The 21,938-nt window shown below is 42.8% G+C and overlaps 2 protein-coding genes across 2 annotated transcripts; both read right to left on the reverse strand.

Annotated features, from left to right (window-relative positions):
• Positions 1-137: 137 nt before the first annotated feature.
• Positions 138-10,025, reverse strand: LOC310819793 (aminopeptidase Ey-like). The gene is made up of 21 exons (XM_083691183.1): positions 9,917-10,025; positions 7,457-8,132; positions 6,340-6,482; positions 5,616-5,755; positions 5,076-5,202; positions 4,828-4,982; positions 4,624-4,737; positions 4,335-4,478; positions 4,020-4,085; positions 3,810-3,875; positions 3,493-3,671; positions 3,197-3,276; positions 2,943-3,076; positions 2,793-2,848; positions 2,549-2,696; positions 2,313-2,404; positions 2,039-2,149; positions 1,627-1,794; positions 1,207-1,347; positions 973-1,054; positions 138-688 (listed from the first exon to the last, which is right to left on the reverse strand). The coding sequence occupies exons 2-21, from the start codon at positions 8,122-8,124 to the stop codon at positions 521-523; spliced, it is 2,982 nt and encodes a 993-aa protein (XP_083547309.1). The 5' UTR covers positions 8,125-8,132; positions 9,917-10,025; the 3' UTR covers positions 138-520.
• Positions 10,026-11,348: 1,323 nt separating this feature from the next.
• On the reverse strand, positions 11,349-21,938 carry LOC310819794 (aminopeptidase N-like; the record flags this gene model as incomplete). The annotated part of the gene is made up of 20 exons (XM_083691184.1): positions 11,349-11,924; positions 12,452-12,533; positions 12,767-12,907; positions 13,161-13,328; positions 13,708-13,818; positions 13,976-14,067; positions 14,218-14,365; positions 14,448-14,503; positions 14,725-14,858; positions 16,087-16,163; positions 16,561-16,736; positions 16,889-16,954; positions 17,353-17,418; positions 18,029-18,172; positions 19,105-19,218; positions 19,525-19,679; positions 20,226-20,352; positions 20,505-20,647; positions 20,983-21,125; positions 21,337-21,938. The coding sequence occupies 20 exons, from the start codon at positions 21,936-21,938 to the stop codon at positions 11,772-11,774; spliced, it is 2,898 nt and encodes a 965-aa protein (XP_083547310.1). The 3' UTR covers positions 11,349-11,771.

Genomic DNA, 21,938 nt, shown 5'->3' on the forward strand with positions numbered 1-21,938 from the left:
CACACACACACACACACACACACGTACACACACACACACACGTACACACGAGTACACACACACGTACACACACACACACACACACACACACACACACACACAGACACACACACTTTATTTTTGAAATGTTTGTATATAAACTTTATTTGGTCCAGAAAATAGTTCAACAAACACGTTACAAATACAGCATCAATTGAAATATATGCATTCTAGACATACAGTATGTCACCTTCCAATAGAAGTACCATTCATCAGTCTGTTAAGGTGATTCCTCTGTGAACCATTCCAGTACTTCCTCACAAATGTTACATGAAAACAATGTCATGTTTGCCCCACATCATTATTTTTGCAATGTTACATTTGAAAGGTATATACACTTTATTGGTTCTGTGAAACATTCAATTGTATCAAACCATTTAAAAACATCAATATAAAATATGTTCAATTATTTGCATTATAGACATACCATTTTCAACTTGAATTGAAGTACACCTGTACATGAGCAAGGTGAGCAGGTCCCTTAAAGGTCCAGAGTGAGTTTTGATTCATCTTCAAACCATTTCAGGACCTTGGCCTTGTTCTCTGCCACCCACTTCATGTTGGCCGTGGTTCTCTCGAGAGCCTGTTCCACAGCCTGAGAGGCAGAACCAAACCCTATCTCTTGGTTGTCCTCCTTGAACTGTTGCAGCTGTGACAGACCAGACGAGAGACGTGTTATTACAAGGAGCACTTTGGAAATAAGTGTTGTTGCATAATGTCTTCATGTGTTACCCTCTGGACTCTTGACTTGAATTGTTTTAATCAAAATATGCATCAATATTAACCTGTCATCTGCACACTATCTATCTTACCACATATCATCATCAAACCATAAATAAGAGCCTTGAGACAAAGTTGGGAGATTATAATCACGAGGCGTGACATCAGTTAAACCACGAAACAATAATAACGGGGTGAGTCACTGTGCTGTACCTGTTTGAAATCAAACTCTGTGGAGAATCGCCTCGTCAACCCGTCAATGAGCCTTGAGAAGGAGAAGGATCCGCCGCCATAACTGAACAAGGAGAAAACACAAACATTGTGGTAATCTGACGCATATAACAACACTTCAGCATATTTACCTCAGTCAAACATTCCACATAAACAACGAGCGACGTACATATTTTGAGGTATTCAAAGCACGGAAGCGTATTCTAATCTACTCACTCGTTGAACAAGTGATCCCAATTTGATCTGACAAAGTCCCAGGCCAGTGGCTGCCCCACAACATTGCCAGCGATGTACACAATGGTGTACGTGGCGTCCTGCTTCCGAATCATCTCTGGATCCAGGCAGTATTTCAGGTACCTAAAACAGAACCACATGGACAGATCAAATCCCTGCATCTGAATGCAGAGACTGCATTCCGTTGAAACCACACTGACACTCAACTGTACGTTGTCTGTCAGGGTTCGACGCTTGGCGGGGGCCTGACGTAGATAATTGGAATTCCTTTGAGTTATTTGGAATTCCTTTCTATTATTATAGGGGGGCCCTGATTTGTTATGGGGGTGCTCAGCCCCCCTGAGCCCCCCTTTTAATTCAAACCCTATTGTGTGTTATTATTGGCCTACAGGCCGTCCTCACCTGTTCAACAGCCAGGGCACTCTGGTACAGGACAGGGCGTACATCAGCTTGTCAGCCTCAGAGGCGATGGTGGCGTTCTTGTACATTCTCCAGCCAAAGTCCCACTCATCCACCCCTCCTGCACCTATGGCACTGCAGTACACCGTGGACCTCAGGTTGGGATGAATTCTGGGAAATAGAAGGTGACAGTCAGGGATTTCAGTGTCAAAGGTCATCAGTTCAGAGTCAGTGGTTGGGTCCACACTTTTTTGTTTACTACATAATTCCATATGTGTTCCTTCATAGTTTTGATGTCTTCAATATTAATCTACCATGTAACAAACAAAGAAAAAGCATTGAATGAGAAGGTGTGTCTAAACTTTTGACTGGTGCTGTACGTGGTTAACGGCGTGGAAGTGATCTCAGGACTCACGGGTTGTTGGTTTCGTCGTTCATCCATTGTTTGTACCAGCCGGTGGTCAGCTCCTCACAGCCGGCGACGCCCGAGCTGCAGGCGATGGAGATGGCGTTCTCCTGGTTGTACCTGACGACAGAGACGTAGGAGAATATGAACATCTTAACAGTCCCTCCTAAAGACCTCCTCTTTTATGAATAGTAGATTGATTTGGATTAGACATATTTTTTAACCTATGATTTTTATTATGTGTATCGACAGTATAAGCATTTTTTAAGTTAGACTTGCTTACTGGGCTGTATGATTTTTAGGGAGACTTGTCCAATTGCCAGTGATGTTCTCGAAGTGGTTGAAGAGAGGTGTGACTTGTTTCTTGAGGTAAGCCTGAAAGATAAGGATATGATAACAATTTGAAATCAATTTAATGCATGATCTTGTGGATTGGTGCAATAAAAATGTCTTTCTGTATATAGAAGGTTTTGTTAGATATATTCACTCCTTTTCATTAATACATGTTTCACTACCAACCTGCATAGGACCATAGACCTCACTACGGTCAAACATGAGGAAGAAGTAATTCAGGTTTCGATTGGTAGTCTGCCAAGGCATGTAATCTTTTTCATTCACCAAGAACTTGGTTGTGCTCAAAGCCAGTGTCGTGTCCACAATTTTTGCCCTAAAGAGAGGATAAAATAAAAAAATAAATAAAAACATTATTTAGCCATGTAACCAAAATATTTAACTGGATTATTTTGTGTGAATATGGCCTCACCTTGCAAGATTAAACGCATCATCTATAAGCTGAGCTCGATTAATCTCTGGAATAACCTGAATGATAAAGACATTGATAAAAACATTATAATGAAATTGAATATTATGCAGTTAATAAAGCATATTCAATGAATATCCATTATATATTTACCGCGGGGTCGGTGCTCAACTGGTGAAGGAGGCGTGCCCAGTTAGCAGGGTCATAGTTCACCCTATAGAAACCAGCCACTTTGGTATTGGCCAGAACCCAGTCTTGTCCGCTAGTTTTCATTGGCAGATGCAAAGCTATATTTAGATGTTCAGGAAATAAACCATAATCTAAGTTATTGAACAGCCTAGTTAACAGCCTCTCACCTGTTCTTAGTGATTAGTCTGTGTTGTTCTGTAATAAAATCAACACACTACCTGTTTTACGTTGCAGCCAGTAATTTGGCTGATCACCACCTGTCCGCTTCATCCACTGCATAGGAACAAACCATGTGTAACTAGACACACACACACACACACACACACACACACACACACACACACACACACACACACACACACACACACACACACATACACACACACACACACACACACACACACACACACACTATTAGCCTTTCACATTTATATTGGACTGTTACCATAACACACACAGAAAAAGACAATTAAACCTCAAGTGTAGTGTTGCCTTCTGAAATCAGGTATATTACTTGTATGGAGACGGTCTGTCCACTACAGAGTCAGGGTCCAGCAGGAAGTGCTTCTGGGTGATGATTCCTGTCTCGGTATTTATGGTGACCACTGGGAATCCCATCTGGAGGATCCAGCGGTTCATGATGTCCTCTACGCTGTGAGGGAGGTTCAAACTGGGGGTGGTGCTGTTAACTGCCTGGAAATGACAACAACAACAGTTCATGGGCGCAGAGTAGCAAGTACAATGTATGAACAGAACAACTGAGTTTAAAATGATTTAAGATGATGATTTTGTGAACCATTGTTTACATTAAATGTGATTAGAATGTATTACCACTTGTAGGTGCTTCCAGAGGTCTGTGTAGACCGTGTTGCTGTACTCAAACTGTTTCAAGTACGTCTGTGGAGAGAATGTTTCACATTTTGTTGTTTTACAAGCACCAGTTTGTTGACTTTCTCCACAGTTCATTCACGTTCACAGACAACATGTTACCATCAGAACACCTCCCCCTGATGAATGTCATGGTATGAATATGATACTCACACTCAGTCCTTTAACAAAAACAGGCTCAGTCAGGAATTCTGAGAGCATCCTCAGCACAGCAGCTCCCTGGGAAGACAGACATGATGGCTGCTGTTATTTATTTATTCATTATTTGACTTTCTGTTTTCTTGTCCGTCTCTTTTTCATTCCTTTATCCTTTTTGTTCCTTTTGTCTCTGATTTAGAGTGCACACATGCACACACACACACACAAGCACACGCACACACACAAGCACACACACACACACAAGCACACACACACACATTGTGCTTTTGGTGGCATGACCTTTTCAGGAGCTAACTACTGGCACCGTACCTTGCTGTAGGTGATGGAGTCAAACAGTTCACTGATCTGCTCAGGCCTCATGATGTCCTCCTCATTGGATGACAGGGGGTGAGAGGAGGCCAGGGCGTCCACAGCCATCACCCCATGGATCTCATTGAGGACAATCAGGTCTTTCTGTGAGAGGAGCACATGTAAACACAAGAGGGCCACACTTTTTAACATTTCTATTTCCTATTCATACTTGCACTTAGATGAAGTGTTGTCACCTTAAAGTTAAAACAACAACAACAACAACAACAACAACAACAACACCACTCACAATTTTCCAGTCAGGCTCAGCAGAGTCGGCCCCCAGGTATGACACATAGGAAGCAAAGCCTTCATTCAGCCATAAGTCGTTCCACCATTTCATGGTCACCAGGTTCCCGAACCACTGTAGAGAAATAGGTCCTGGTCATACAGCGGCGGAGAGGGAAGTACAACAGGGAAGCTGCTCATTATCAGTAGTGAACGTAAAACACACCATATGAGCCAGTTCATGAGATATGACTGTTGCCACCCATTCCTTATCCCCGTTGGAGGAGCTGGCAGGGTTGTAGAGCAGGGCCGTCTCTCTGTAGGTGATGAGACCCCAGTTCTCCATGGCCCCTGCACTGAAGTCAGGCAGGGCTATCTGGTCTGCAAGGGAAAACACACTCTGTTACAAGAACAATAACACAGCGTGTGAAGGCCATATTCTAACACGGGAGCTAAATTCTGTCTTACTCTTACCTGATTTGCTTAGAGGATAGGGAGAGCTGTAGTAGTTCTCGAAGAACGTCAGGATTGGTCCTGTTTTTTCCAGGGCATAGTCTCCCTGTCCTTCCTCGATGGCTTTTCTTCTGGCCCAAATCCTAATCTGAAAATAGATAACTAAAGGCTTTAACCTGGCTAGATTAGGGCCTCACTGAACGAAAGGCAAGTCAGAATGGTAGGGGAAGGAAGGAGGGAGGAGGGGGAAGGAGGGAGGAGGGAGGAGGAAGGAGCAGGGAAGAGGGAAAGATGCATTCATCCCTAGGGCCCTTTGAATCAGATGTACTGAGCTGGTAAGCACACTAGAGGGCAGCAGAGAGAGGGCCACAAAAATATCTCTCTCATTCTGAAGTCAAAACAAGAAGTGACTTTTCTTTGATTCATAAATATTCCATCTCTAAACTAAACCAGATTCAGTAAGAGATAGATCATCAATCCTAATAGTTATGATTGTGTGGTTGGACAGGAATGGTTACAGACACTAAAGGGTAAATAAGCAATAGGATAAATAATGATTACCAAAACTTCTCCTTCCACAGGTGACCCGATAGATTCAAATTCACTGACAACGAAAGCCAGTAGATAGGTAGACATGATCTCTGTGGGTTCAAAGCTGGTCTGGACGTAAACCTGGCCATCAATGCTGACGTTCACAGGCTCTGCAGATGCACAAAGAGTAGAAGGTTAATGAACAGAGAGTAGAAGGTTAGTGAACAGAGAGTAGAAGGTCGGTGAACAGAGAGTAGAAGGTTAATGAACAGAGAGTAGAAGGTTAATGAACAGGGAGTAGAAGGTTAATGAACAGAGAGTAGAAGGTTGGTGAACAGGGAGTAGAAGGTTAATGAACAGAGAGTAGAAGGTTGGTGAACAGAGAGTAGAAGGTTGGTGAACAGAGAGTAGAAGGTTGGTGAACAGGGAGTAGAAGGTTGGTGAACAGGGAGTAGAAGGTTGGTGAACAGAGAGTAGAAGGTTGGTGAACAGAGAGTAGAAGGTTGGTGAACAGGGAGTAGAAGGTTGGTGAACAGAGAGTAGAAGGTTAATGAACTCTCTAAGGGAAAAGTACTGTATAGCCTCCTTGCACAATTGATTCCACAACGTCGGAAAATTCCTAAAAAAAATGAAATGGTCTGGAATGACTAGCAGAATATCGGAACAGAAGACTGTGAAATGAAATGTGGGATCTGGGGATCAGTGCACATTCACTCGGTGAGCCTGGTCCATAAGGCGCCAACTGCACACTTACCATAATTCATGGCATTGGCCAGTGCCACTGTTCCATTAGGGTGGATCAGGGTCATGTGGAAGATCGCCTTCATGGCCGGCTCGTCAAAGCAGGGGAAGGCTTTTCTGGCATCCGTAGGCTGCATTTGAGTAGTGGCTACGACTCTAACAAAACAAATACAAACTGTCAGAACAATAGCAGTGGAGACTGTTTACAATTGTGATAATTAAGTATCAGCAGGGTCACTAAATCAAAATTCCAGCTCATATTTGTATTGCATATTGTCATCGTTGTTAGACAAAACAAAAGTCAAGAGTCACATGCTGGAGGCTTATTTTTTTTTTACTATGACTGTTATTGTTGACTGTTGTTACTGACTGTTGTTACTGACTGTTGTTGTTGACTGGTGTTACTGACTGTTGTTACTGACTGTTGTTGTTGACTGGTGTTACTGACTGTTGTTACTGACTGTTGTTACTGACTGTTGTTGTTGACTGTTGTTACTGACTGTTGTTACTGACTGTTATTGTTGACTGGTGTTACTGACTGTTGTTACTGACTGTTGTTACTGACTGTTATTGTTGACTGTTGTTGTTGACTGTTGTTACTGACTGTTGTTGTTGACTGTTGTTACTGACTGTTGTTACTGACTGTTGTTACTGACTGTTATTGTTGACTGTTGTTGTTGACTGTTGTTACTGACTGTTGTTACTGACTGTTATTGTTGACTGTTGTTGTTGACTGTTGTTACTGACTGTTGTTGTTGACTGTTGTTACTGACTGTTGTTACTGACTGTTGTTACTGACTGTAGTTACTGACTGTTGTTGTTGAGCGAGGAGCAGAATCCCAAAGCATTTGACTATGTCAGTTACGACTGTATGCAATGTTCGTGACAAATAACATTAGATTTGATTTGATTTGATTTGATGGGAAAACTCTTACCCTGTCAGCAGAACCTGAAATGCATTTCTTGTTTCTGGTCATATTGAACGACATGTAAAACATATTGTTTTACATGTTGATGAGAGTTATTTATCACTCTCTATGTTGAATTGAGTTATTGAGAGAATTGTCAATTCTTTCCTCTGTGCAGTGCACTAATGATTAAAGGCTTCCTACTACAAATATGACACTTACTTTTTTATCCCATCCTCGAAATATTCACTTCTGTAGAATCCTCCTAGATCATCTGCAAGCTCCCCTTGAAACTCTGTATACAGCATATAGGATTGTCCAACAGTCAGCTTGCTGTTGAGCTGAACCACAAGGAATTGGGTGTTCACCTGTAGCCATGTGTCGTTAATGCTAGGTGGTGCGGCTCCCTCCACTCCAGTCAGTGTCGCATGGTGACCCTCAAACAAGGTCAGGTTCAGCTTGTTGGAGTGGATGAGGATAAGGTCCGTCTCCTTCACACATTTAAACACCACAGCTGACCGTCCTGTGAAGATGTACATGCCATCTGAGTTTACTACCAGACGAGGCCACAGGGTCACATTGTAGGATGCAGGAGCCAAGGAGTCTGGTAGTCTGTAGTGTTCCCAGGGTTCCTTGGGGGTTGACGGGGTTGACGGGGTTGACGGGGTTGACGGGGTTGACGGGGTTGACGGGGTTGACGGGGTTGACGGGGTGGTGGGAGGTGTAGTAGTTGGGGGTCCTCCTCCATCAGTGGGTCCAGCATTCACCTCACTCTTGGACTTCTCTTGAGCATAGATAACAGACAAGGCTATGATGGTGGCCACGGCTCCAGCTGCCACTATGATCCCAACGATCCCCACAGCCTTGGTGATGTAGAAGCCTTTCCCCATGTCTGACTCTACGTAGTCGAAGCAACCAGAGAAAAGGGACTGAGAAGGGGATCTGTTTCTTATTTATGCTCTCACTGTGGACTACCACAAGAGTTAATAGCTGATCTCACGGGCAGGAACAACTCGAAAGTTCCAAACAACTATCGTAAAGATCACCGTGATAAGAGATCGCTGACCAGCTCTTGTACTTTATACTTATTGTTTCTCTATAAGAGGCCTTCTCACAAGTGATTGTTGTGTCCCAGCAGAATGCATAGCAGTGGTTCCTGGTGTGTAGACTGTGTATATAGTGACTGAGTCTGGCGCTGACATCTGGTGCTGATAAACTAGGAGTGTAACATTTCAAAACAACAAAAGAAATGGATGTACAGTCGGCCCTCCGTAAGTATTGGGACAGTGCCCTCCGTAAGTATTGGGACAGTGCCCTCCGTAGGTATTGGGACAGTGCCCTCCGTAAGTATTGGGACAGTGCCCTCCCTAAGTATTGGGACAGTGAAGCTTTTTTTTATTTTTTTGGCTCTATACTCAAATCCAATGTTTAGATTTGAAATTACTATGCGGTTAAAGGGCCATGTTAGTCATTTTTACGTGTTCTAGCTGATATATGACCAAAATCAACAGTTTGGTGCTTCACAATGTCATTGTACAATGAGTTGATTCCGAAGAAATTGCCGTTTAGGTCAAACTATGTGTATTTGTTGCATTCTATTTTCTTAATTTTCTCTCCCAAAACTATTTCCCACGTATCGTGACATATGCCATTTCATACAGCCACAGAGCTCTGCAGCCTGACATGGCCAGTTTGTAAAGTTTAATATAAGTCAAATATAACCCTCTGAGTCAAATATAACCCTCCGAACTCCCTTCGCTGGCTTTTTTTGCGACTAAGTCAAGCGACGTTTCGACACATTTTTGGAGAATTGCTCCTAGCTATATCTGGCATTACGTTCCCAAATAGCTCCGTGAATGATTAACGTCACCTCACGGTGCGCCGGTTCTTTGAGTGTCTCTTTTCAGGAAAAGCCAGGAGCATCATCAGGTCAAGCCACTGATATATGTTGATCTCTGTGCTTACGCCAGGCACCCACATCCCAATGAGAACAACTGGAGATGACTGGGTGTTGGCCAATGTAAACATGTCTGGCTACTACCGGATGAACTATGACCTTGATCTGTTCTTTGAGGGTTTGTTTTTTTTCAAGAAAAGCCAGGAAGCAAAACTGGCTGGCGTGGGCATTTAGTATAGATTCTCAGCTTTTATTTGACGGTGTTACCATTTAGAAATGACACTATACATAGTCCCCCTCTTTCATGGCACCAAAAGTACTGGGACAATTGGCTTGACAGGTGTTTCTGGTTAGTCAGGTCAGTCAGTCAGTATGTTCTGTCACATAATTTGTGCAGGCATAAGAGAGCTGTAAATGTCTAGTCTTGATTGTAGGCTTTGGGTTTGCCTTTTTAGTCTGCTATTGGTGTCTGTCAACATGAGGACCAAAGAGATGTCACTGAAAGTCAAGGAAGCTTGTTGCTTCCTTGACTTTCAAGGAAGCAACAAGCTAACCCTAGCTAACCCTAACCCTAACCCTAACCCTTATGAGGCTGAAAAATCAGAAAAATATATCAGCCTAACCCTAACCCTAACCCTAACCCTAACTCAAAACAATAGACTCACCAAAATCAACAGTTTGGAATATCAATTAAAAAAGAACGAAAGCACTAGTGAGCTCAGCAATTGCAAACAGCCTGGTAGGCCGAGGAAGACCTCTACAGTGGATGACTGAAAAATGCTTACCATAATTAAGAAAAATCCTCAAACTGTTGTCTGACAGATCCGAAAGACTCTCCAGGCGGTAGGCATAAATGTGTCACATGTGTAACATCCGCAAAAGACTTCAGCAGCCGAACTACAGAGGCTACACTGCAAAGTGAAAACCACGAGTTAGCCTCAAAAACAGACATCTGCGGAAGACTTCTCCAGCCGAACTACAGAGGCTACACTGCAAAGTGAAAACCACGAGTTAGCCTCAAAAACAGACATCTGCGGAAGACTTCTCCAGCCGAACTACAGAGGCTACACTGCAAAGTGAAAACCACGAGTTAGCCTCAAAAACAGCTTGGCCAGGTTACAGTTTGCTAAAAAGTACCCATTGTCAAACTGCAGAGTTCTGAAAGAAGGTGTTGTGGACAGATGAGATTAATGTTTCAATTTGAAATTTGGAGAAAAAAGGAACTGGAAGGAAGACCTACAGCATACCACCTCATCTGTGAAACATTATGGTTTGTAAGGCTCCTACTAGAACTGTCTAACTTTTAAATTGAGGACTGAGGTCTTAATTAAGGACTGACTCACGCAGAATGAATTTGTGTACAGAAACATCTTGTCTGCTCGAGTACAAGTGAATGCCTCCAAACCCATTGGACTAAGCTTCATCATTCTGTGAGACAATGACCCCAAACATACTGCAACATGTTTTTCAAGGCCAGAAAGTGGAAAGTTTTTGACTGGCCAAGTCCATATCCAGATTTAAATCCAATATAACTTGCATTTCATTAAGATAAGATTTAAGGCAAAAACACCTAAAAACAAACAACAACTGAAGATGGCTGCAGTACAGGCTTGGCAGAGCATCACCAGAGAAGATACCCAGCATCTTGTGGGGTCGATGGGTCACAGACTTCAGGCAGTTATTCCATGCAAAGCATATGTGACCAAATATTAAAGATGAGTGCTTTATTTGGACATAATATGAATCTGTCCCAATACTTTTGGTGCCATGAAATAGGGAGATTATATATAAACATTGTTGTTGTATGTACACAAATACTCTCAAATAAAAATAAATTGGAGTAGAGTGCCAACAGAAGAAACCATGCTTCACTGTCACATTACGTACACTGTATACTGATATATTGATATATTGAGCTGCTGACAGTATTGACTCTTTCAAGAGCTTGCTAAAAACTCACCTGTTCAGGCAGGCTTTCAATGTATAGGGCCCTATTAAATTGAAATAACTGTACATTGCAACTTTATATTAAAAAAAAACATTTTTATTCAAAGATAGTTCATTTATGATTTCATAGCAATGCAGAGCAAAAAATATATTTTTTAAAATGTTTATCCAATGTTGAATATACATCAATATAAAATAAATGAATGTGACATATTCACTGTAATAATCAACACAGGACAGTAGATAATGAAAAACAAATATAGTGGCAGTGGCATGTGTGTGGATGGGGACAATTTACAGTGCACTGAAAATAATCTGTACAACATAATTTGAGTAACATCATGATTTAAGTAGAAATGTGTCCATAATAAGTTCCCTGACCCACATGACCTGACTAGGGATTAATTCAGAATCAGGAAAAGCTCCTGGCCCAAGTCGTCATAAAAAAATAATAATAATAATAATTTTTCCTTCTTCTAGCATTGTGACTGCCAATAGCCCCTGGTCTGAGCATAGATTGCTTTCCCTTATGATGACTGATGCATAGATGATTCACTTACTTAAAGAAATGTATTTGTTGTAAGTCGCTTTGGATAAAGGCGTCGGCTAAATGCCATAAATGTAATGTAACATCCCTGACATGTCAACAAGAAGTCAAACGTTCATCTCAGTGTGGCAGGGGTTGGGTTTTTTTCACACAGATTCCTCAGTTAGCCATTTCAACACATGGGCTTTGTTCTCTGCCACCCATTTGATGTTGGCAGTGGTCTGCTCAATAGCTTGCTCAAGTGCCAATGTGCCTGAGCCAAAACCTACAGGGGCATTGTCCTCTTTGAACTTTTTTAGCTGTGAAACAACAAAGACAGACCAACCATTACCATCCACATCCACCGCTGTCTCAGGGGTGACTTCAGGTTCACAGTTTCCTTGCGTGCTTTTTTTTTCCCCCCCTTCGCCTGAACAGACATATGACATCATACGCCCGGAGGCAGTCCAGGGGAGGCCGGTGGAGGCAGAAATGAGCCCGCCCTCCGATTTCTACCTCTACCAGCCTCTCGCACTGGAGGCACATAGGGGTACATAGGAGGTATGTGAAGTCAGTAATCAAGTACTCTTGGTGCGAGCAGCCCCACGCTTTACTGGAAGTAATTAGGTGTACCTTTTAACTGTCAACATTCTCATTCATTTAGCCAATGTGACAGAGAGAACAAAAGATCAGTTGGAGGCTAGCCATTCCAGACTACTTCAAAAACATTACAAAATTCACTGCGTTTCAAAAACAACATTTTCATGTCACAGTTTTCTGAATTATTGTAAACTGGTGTAGCAAGAATTACATTTTTGGAATGAAAATCAGTCTCCTGTGGACGTACCTGCTGAAGCTCAAACTCAGTTGAGAATCTCCTGGCTATACTCCTGATAATCCCTGAGAATGAGAAGGATCCTTCTCCATACCTAAGGAGAGTGAGAGAGAGAGACAGACAGAGAGACAGAGAGACAGAGAGACAGAGAGACAGAGAGACAGAGAGAAGAGACATATTTCCCCTGAGGCATACAGTATTTTGACTATACCATGTTTATTACTTAATACTAAGTATGTCATCACTCATATTCAGCCAATACAATGTCAATTATTTCCTTCGATCTGCGACACACTCACACATTTGGTATCATGGGCCAAGACTTACAGTTTAAAGATCATGTCCTTCTTGGCTCTGAGAAAGTCCCAGGCCAACGGCATTCCCACTACATTGCTGGCTACAGACTGAATGGTAGACAGGGCATCCTGCCTCCGAATCTTGTCTGGGTCCAGGGAATACTCCAGGTACCTGAATTATTAACACATCAGAGAGAGTTTTTATTGCTGACTTGTTGCATTCACGAACATCCCCTCCATTCAGGCCTGTCAGCACCTCAGGTAATTGTTTTAATTGTTTGTTTGCTTGCTTAAAGACTCCACAAAACACTGACCTCAGATGACGAACCGACAATGATCTACAGTCACGTTTTTTGTGTGTTTTTTTTCCTTTTTCTTTTGCTGCTCTGGAGTGTCTGGATGGCGTTGTGTTGTGCGTACTGTACCTGTTGAGCAACCACGGTGATTTGGCACAGGAGAGCGCTGACCTCAGCTCGTCAGCCTCAGAGGCCAGACTTGCGTTCTTGAACATGGCCCAAGCAAAGTCCCACTCCTCCACTTCCCCCTCGGAGATGGCACGGCAGTACACCGTGGTCTTCAGGTTAGCGTGAATCCTGGGAAACGTAGTGTCAACGGAGAAATACAAAACCAGAAGTCGAATCAAGTCAAATGTTATTGGTCACATACATCGCATACAGCCATAATTGATGTAGTGGAATGCTTTTTGAATCGAGCTCCTCGTACAACAACAATCAATAAATCAACAATCAATACAATATAATAAAGTAGTAATAAAGTAATACATTCATAATAATAACTAAGCAACCAAAAACAGGAAAATCAGGGGTGAGTTTCCCAAACAGCTTACTTAGACCTAGATTACCTGTCATCCATCGCCCACAATGAACTTACGGTAGGATGATCTTAGTGCTACGAGGGTTTCGGGATACTCATTCCAGGTCGACTATCACCGTCAGTGTGTTTAGTACTCACGGGTTGTGGTCTGGGTTCTGCATCCATTGTTTAAACAAGCTTTTGGTGAGCTCCCTGCAGCCCTCCACTCCCATCTTACACGCCATCCAGATGGCGTTGATTTGGTTGTATCTGAGGAGGGGGGTGGGTGGGGGGGGGGGACAAGAGGAACAAGACTGAAGAGACGGCTCCTAATACATCATGACAGAGAATGTGAATGACTCATATACAGTATTATAACTGGTTCAAAATAACAGGGTTTCATGTTCATGCCATGGGGGGTTCTTACTGGTCATTGAGTTTTGCAGGTACTGTGGTCCAGTTTGAAGTTATAGTCCTGAAGTGCTCAAAAAGAGGTCTGATTTGTTTCCTGAGGTATGCCTTTGAGACAAAGGATGATGAGAGTTTTTGTGTCCTTTGATATTTTCCATAGAATCAAAACAATTATCTCCTCCATACAAATGATGAAAGTGATTGAAGGGTACCAGTAGCATTGATTAGCTCCCAGTATTCTAAAGCATCTAAACCAACCTGAAGAGCTCCGTACGCCTCAGACCGGTCTAACATGACAATGTAGTACTTGAAGTTTCTTAAAGCTGACTCCCATGGGATATAGTCTCTCTCCTGTGAGAGGTACCGGGTGGTTTTCAGAGCCAATGTTGTATCTATTAGTTTAGCGCTTGACGAAAAATCAAAACACTGTCAGTCTCCAGAGGTGACAAGAAATATCTGTGAAAGCTTTAAATCAAAAAGACGCTCACCTTGCAAGCTTGAAGGCGTCATCAATTATTTGAGCTCGGTTGATCGTGGGAATGACCTGCGGAAAACGATGATTAAGTGACGCTGATGAACAGAGAGAACGGACCTGGCCTTCTCTTGCCTCCTCAGTACACATGTTCTACATGTTCTACCCGCAGTATGCTGCCTTGTATTCCCCGAGGGTCCCACATTGTGTGAGGTCTCATTTCATATCAACTTACACTCTGATGGTGAATTAGAACATTGGAACAATGCCTTTATGATCATCATAATGCTCACCTTGTGATCGGTTCTCAGCTGGGTGACGAGGCGTTCCCAATTGGCAAGGTCATAGTTCACCCTGTAGTAGCCAGACATGTTTACATTGGCCAACACCCAGTCATCTCCACTTGTTCTCATTGGGATGTGTGTGCCTGGCGTAAGCACAGAGATCAACATATATCAATGGCATAACCTGGTGATGTAACGTCTCGTCCGGTTTCTTAGTTTATGTTTGTCTTTGTTTCATGTGACTCGTTTTTTGTTTCCTGCTTGTTTTGTGTTCCTCAGCTTGTCTCTCGTTTCAGACACTTCGCCACCTGCCCTTGTGTGTTTCCCACCTGTGTGATCTACCCTGTGTGTCTACCCTGCCCTGATTAGCTTCAGCTGTTCCTCATCATCCTTCCCTGTGTATTTAATCTGTGTGTTTCCTGTCACTGTGCCAGTTCGTCTTTGTAGCTTGTGTCAAGTCTTCCAGCGTCAAGTCTTCTTTCTTCTTTTTTTTTTCTCTTTTTTTTTTTTAATCTCTGATAGTGTTTTTGACTTTGCCCTTTTGCCTCCCCCTTTTCGGATTGTCAGCCTGCCTTTTTGAACTGCCTGCCTATGTACCAAACCCTGCTTTGCCTGCCCCCTTCCTGGATCATTCTGCCTACCCATTGACTGCCTACCTGTGTACCAAACCTTTCTGAAAGTAAAGACTTTTCTATTGGATTTAAGTTTTTGTCTCGTGCGTTTGAGTCCTTTGCCTGAGTCCTCCAGTCATTACAGATGATGCTCCTGGCTTTTCCTGAAAGAAGATACTCAAAGAACCAACACACCCTGTGGTGATGTTAGTCATTCACGAAGCTATTTGGGAAAATAACGCCAGATACAGCTATGAGCAATTCAATAAATTGTCAGTGAAGGTGGTTAGGGTTATATTTGACCCTGGGCGTTAGCTTTACGGTTACAGACTTGCCACATCACACTTCAGAGATCTGTACGAAATGTCATACATCATGGCAAGTGGGAAACGATTTTACGAGGAGCTAAGAAAATAGAACGTATCGCCCAAAATACACACAAGTGATAAAACATAACTGTGCAATAACATTGTGCACTACCGGAATGTCATATATCAGCTAAGACCCGTAAAAACGACTAATGTGGGCGTTTAAGTCAATTTCTGTTTCCACCGACAATAAACACTATTTACCCTAATCTAATATAAATTGTTAGATCATTTTAGGGCTGAATGTTCTGAGAGGTGTGTTTGTAATATTGTAAGTTAAGATAAGGAAAAAGTAGAGCATAGTCAGCCAGGTAGAGCAAAGTCAGTTGGGTTGCCTGGGTTACCTGGGTTGCCTGGGTTACCTGGGTTACCTGGGTTACCTGGTACGTTACCTGTTTTCTGAAGCAGCCAGTGTGGCTCCCGTGCTGCTCCTCTCACCATCCACTTCATGGGGACAAACCACGTGTAGCTCAAGACAAAGTTGAAAGTCGACAGTAAACATATTGTCCACCATGAATGATGATGAATTGTCAGTACATTAATTATATACTGTAGGTCCTTATGGGAAACCTGTTTCTCATGAGAAGATGCATTTGTGTCCAAAGTGACATGACTGTAAACTGAAACGGAACAGGAGACAAGTTTGGAATTTCAGTTGTTCTCGATAGCGCCCCCCCTTTGTGCCAATCAGTGTAATTGTAAATACCGGATCTCTGTAGCAACACACATAGAGAATGGACATGGTGGGGGACAACGGTGGTCACGGGGGAGGAATTTGAGACCTTCTCTCAATTGTTGTGGTTCTAACCAACATGAAATCATGCTGCTTCATATAAGTAGTTATTAGTACAAAGCTTTAGTCCTACTTAAATTCAGATGGCCTGTCCACGACAGACTCTGGGTTCAGCAGGAAGTGTTGCTGGGAGATCTTTCCTGTGGTGGTATCTATGGTGACCACTGGGTATCCCATCTGAAGGATCCAGCGGTTCATGACGTCATGAACGGAGTGCGGTAGACTCATGCCCGGGGTATTGTCCACTGCCTGTGAATACACACGTGTCAAATATGAAATGATTACATTTAGTGTTCCTTTAACAGTAGATAATTTGTCAAGTTAAAACTAGACGAATAAATATATTTAGAGGAATAGACGTTTCTAAGTAATTTTACACACATGTTTGAAATAGAACTTACTGACTGAAGATGATTCCAGAGATCTGAATAGTCAGCGCTGTTGAAGGCAAACTGGTTCAGGTAAGACTGAAGAGAGAGAGGGAGGGAGAGGGAGAGGGAGAGGGAGAGAGAGGGAGGGAGAGGGAGAGGGAGAGGGAGAGAGAGGGAGGGAGAGGGAGAGGGAGAGGGAGAGGGAGGGAGAGGGAGGGAGAGGGAGAGAGAGTGAGTGAGAGAGATATAGAAAGAAAGAGAGAAAGAAAGATTTAAAACATATTTTCCCTGACGCATACAGTATCTTGACTATACCATGCTTATTACTTAATACAATATCATCACTCATATTCAGCGATCGTTTAGATTCAAACTGGTTCAGGTAAGAGAGAGAGAGAGAGAGAGAGAGAATGTAAACAATTTAAATGTAAAAAATGTAAGGGAGAGAAAGGGAGAGAGAGAGACCAAGGTTTAACATTACTGTTGGTACTCACACTGAGTCCTCTGGCAAAGACAGGTTCTGACAGGAACTCTGAGAGCATCCTCAACACTGCAGCCCCCTAAGGTGGAGAAACACACAGAATTACAAACAGGAAAACATTCTCTCATAAATAACACTTCTACAATGTAGTGTTATTACAGGGTTACTACACAGGTAAACAGGTATAGGGGCAACTTAGTTTAAAGGGTGACCCTCTCGGTTTAGACTTGAATGATTGATGACCATAATGACTGATGATGATGATATGATGATTTTGGCAGCTTCATCGTACCCATAAAATCTACCCCTAAAATCTCCTCCGTTCTACATTTACATTTACATTTATGGAATTTAGCAGATGCCTTTATCCAAAGCGACTTACAACAAATACATTTGTTTAAGTAAGTGAATCATCTATCCAACAGTCACCATAAGACAAAGTAATCAATGCTCACACCAGGGGCCATTGGCAGTTGTAATGCCAGAAGCTATATATTTTTTTTTTTTATTAGCAGGAGAGAACTTGTACAGGGGGGAAGTGGGGGGTGAAGAGGTCTCAAGGGTTGGGGTTTGGGTTAGTACAGGGGGGGTAGAGGGGGTGAAGAGGTCTTCTACAAATAAAAAAGACCTTAGATGTTTGTTTAGGTTTGTATGGCGTGTGGCAGGTCTATGGTGAGAGGAGAAGGGACCTTGCTGTAGGAGATGGTGCTGAACATCTCGCTGATCTCGGCAGGTGTGTTGACCTCCTCCTCTCGACGGGAGAGGGGGTGAGAGGAGGCCAAGGCGTCCACAGAAAACACGTTTTGCATGTCATACAGGATGTTGGAGTCTTTCTGTGGAGGAGCAGAGCATTCACATGAGTTAGAGTCCTTGGCTCAGCGGCCTTCTGCAATCTGCATACCTTTGCCTTTTTTTTTTTTTTTTTAAGATGTTGTTTTGTTTAGCTATCTTGTTTTCTGAGAGAAGATTATAAGATGGATATTACCAATAAATGGACACTTTCTCTAGGGTCACTAACAGATAAACTGTTTTAAATGCATGCCTTGTATCATCACATGCGTACACAGTGCCGTGAATAAGTATTGGCCTCTTTTCTTCTTTTGGCTCTACACTCCAAAAGCTTGACTTTTATTTGATAGTATTTGTGTACATATTGGTTTCACCATTTGGAAACGTTTACACATTTTATGCATGGTCCCCCTGTTTCAGGGTACCCACAGATTTATCAAATGTCCAAATTAAGCACTCGTTTTTAGTATTTGGTCGACAATCCTTTGCATGCAATAACAGCCTGAAGCCTGGGACCCATTAGACACTGGGTGTCTTCTCTGGTGATGCTCTGCTATGCCTGTACTGCAGCCAATCTTCCGTTTTAATTTGTTTTGAGCTATTTTTACCTAAAATCTTATCATCAGGAAATGAAATGCATGTTAAATTGGCTTTAAATCTGAAGACTGACTTGGCCAGTCAAGAACATAACACTGTTATGTATTACTCACTTGTTGCTATGGCAGTGTGTTTTGGGTAATTGTCTTACTGTGTGATGAAGCGCCTTCCAATTCATTCTGAGGCATTTACTTTGTCCTTGAGCAGACAAGACGTTTCTGTACACTTCAGAATACACTGAATGCTGCAGTTAGCCAGTTCTAGTGGCTAGCTATACATGCCCTAACATTAATACCTTCTCCACCATGTTTCACAGATGAGGTGGTATGCCGTAAATCTTGGGCAGATCCTTTTTTCTCCAAGAAACAGAATCTCTTACTATGTCCCAGTTGGGCTCAGCATGTTCCACTCCCAGGTACTCTACGTAGGAGGCGAAACCTTCGTTCAGCCATAAATCGTTCCACCACCTCAGGGTCACCAGGTTTCCAAACCACTGCAAAGGAACAAATCATTCTGGTTTTAAATTGATTCCAAATCGACTCTTTGTGCCTACCCCCTAGACACTCCTGTTGATGTGAAACAAATGTACAGGTGTAAGCAATATGGTGTAAATTCCACCCAGCCTATCGGAACGCGCTGTCTGAACAATTGCCATGTTGCTTAAACCAGATCCTTTCAGATCCACAGGAGTCACTAGGGTGTAGGGGGGGCCATGGGCTGATTTGGAAACCAGCATTAGTCATCCCCTGCAAGGTTTCTCCAGGAAGTGATGCCATTAGTTATACAGGATATACAGTACCATGTGAGCGAGCTCGTGGGAAACAACTGTTGCAATTCCTTCTTTGTTCGTACTGGAGGAGCTGGCAGGGTCGTAGAGCAGGTTTCTCTCTCTGTAGGTGATGAGACCCCAGTTCTCCATGGCCCCTGCACTGAAGTCAGGCAGGGCTATCTGGTCTGCAAGGGAAAAGATACAGTGTGTATTGTTTAAAGAGACACAGTCTTGAGTTGTACTGTCAATGTATTGACGGGAGAGACGCACCGATCCGATGCTGAGCATCGTAAAAACTGGAGTGCAGTGACAACAATAACCACCATGTCCACAGTCTGGAATTACTATTATCTGTTTGAGACAGACACCAGCAAAACGACTCAATTCGGTCAGTTGTATGTATTTATTCTTATGCAAATTTATGAAATGGGGTCTTCAATCAATAAGTTAACGTTTCCCAGCTTGAGCATGGCGTTTACTGTTTTTAGATGGACAAGGATGATGGCAAGCACAGCACATCCACACACAGAGCGTGTGTTGCTGTATAAACAAAAGAAAGAAAAAGAGCCTTTTTCCTGATCGGTGTTTGGTATCGGCTGATCAGTCCTCGGTATCGGTGCATCCCTAGTTGAGGGTTACTTGGCTATTTGAAATCAATGTAGTGATAATGCGCAGGTTAGCACACTCCTGCTCCAAGGATCTACTGCTAATGGAAAGCTACTAGAACCTACCTGATTTGCTAAGTGGGTATTCCGTGTTGTAGTAACTTTCATAAAACTTCAATATTGGTCCTGTAATGTTTAGGGCATAGTCTGCCTGGCCTTCATCTATTGCTTTTCTGCGAGCCCAGATTCGAACCTGCAAAGAAAAATTTGGGGGAAAAAAACGAAAAGAAAAAAAAATGAAGACATGCATGACATAGGAGCAGGACCTGCATTAACATACGGGGGGGGAAAAACATGCACATTTGAAGAAGAAATGGTTGGTTTTGACATTTTGAATTGAATTACCATAACATTACTGCCCTCCATTGATCCACCGATATTAACGAAGTCGCTGACAATGAATGCCAGAACATACGTGGACATTCTTTTAGTGGGTTCAAATGTAGTCATGGCGACAGGAGTGCCATCTATGGTGAGGTTGACCGTCTCTAGATTAGAGGGAGACGGAGAGGGAGAGGGAATGGAAAGATTGATCAAACTACAGTATAACCTACAGTATAACCATTAGCAGCATCCAGTTGATTTTCTTATGACATTTTATCTATATGACTCATTATCTACAGCATGTTAACCATTGCTTGCTTAACCTTTGAAACAGCTGTTCTGCTGTTTGTTCAGATGTTTTTACAGCCGGTTTGTATTGTAGGCTTGAACATGTGATTCATGATTGTTTTGGTTAAATGATCATAATATACTACGCTCAAACTTATGCTTTCCATGTTGTACATGTCAAAAGGCTACCCTGTGTCAACTCTGAACTAACCGATATCCCTGCCATTTGACAGAGCCACAGCCCAACGGTCATGAATGAGAGTGATGTCAAAGACGGCTTTCATGGCAGGCTCGTCAAAGCAGGGGAAGGCTTGCCTGGCGTAGGTAGCCTGCATCTGAGATGTGGCAACAACTCTAGAAAATAATGAATCATTATCAACAAACAAAATAAATAAACATTAACACAGCAACAGACACTACAAAGTCTCTGTCAAAATCGCATTCGAGTGCGAAATGCATACATACACATGCTACAATATACACAAATGTCATGCAATGCTTTACAGGAAACATTTCTAAAAACAAAGGAAGATATTAAAAACAAAACAAGATAAAAAACGCCTACTTTTTCACGCCGTCCTCAATATATTCGCTCCTGTATAATCCTTCCAGGTCATCAGCAAGCTCTCCTTGGAACTCAGTGTAAAGCCTGTAGGCCTTTCCGACCGCTAATTTACCATTTAATTGGATCACAAGGTAGTCTGTCTTCATCTGTAGCCACGTGGTCTTTATGCTAGGTGGTGTGGCTCCCTCCACTCCAGTCAGTGTCGCATGGTGACCCTCAAACAAGGTCAGGTTCAGCTTGTTGGAGTGGATGAGGATAAGGTCCGTCTCCTTCACACATTTAAACACCACAGCTGACCGTCCTGTGAAGATGTACATGCCATCTGAGTTTGCGACCAGACGAGGCCACAGGGTGAGGTTGTAGGTGACAGGAGACAAGGAGTCTGGCAGTCTATAGAGTTCCCAAGGCTCCTTTGGGGTGGATGGGGTGGTGGGCTTCGGGATGCCGGTGGTGGCTATTGCATCGGCTGCAAGTGTGCCCCTGTTCTTGGCCTTCTCTTTGTCATAGACCACTGACAAGGCTATGATGGTGGCCAAAGCTCCAGCACCTACTATGATACCTGCTAAGCCCAGGTTCTTACTGATGTAGTAGCCTTTCCCCAT

Source organism: Argentina silus, assembly GCF_951799395.1.
Source record: "Argentina silus genome assembly, chromosome: 19".
NCBI classification, from domain to species: Eukaryota; Metazoa; Chordata; class Actinopteri; order Argentiniformes; family Argentinidae; genus Argentina; species Argentina silus.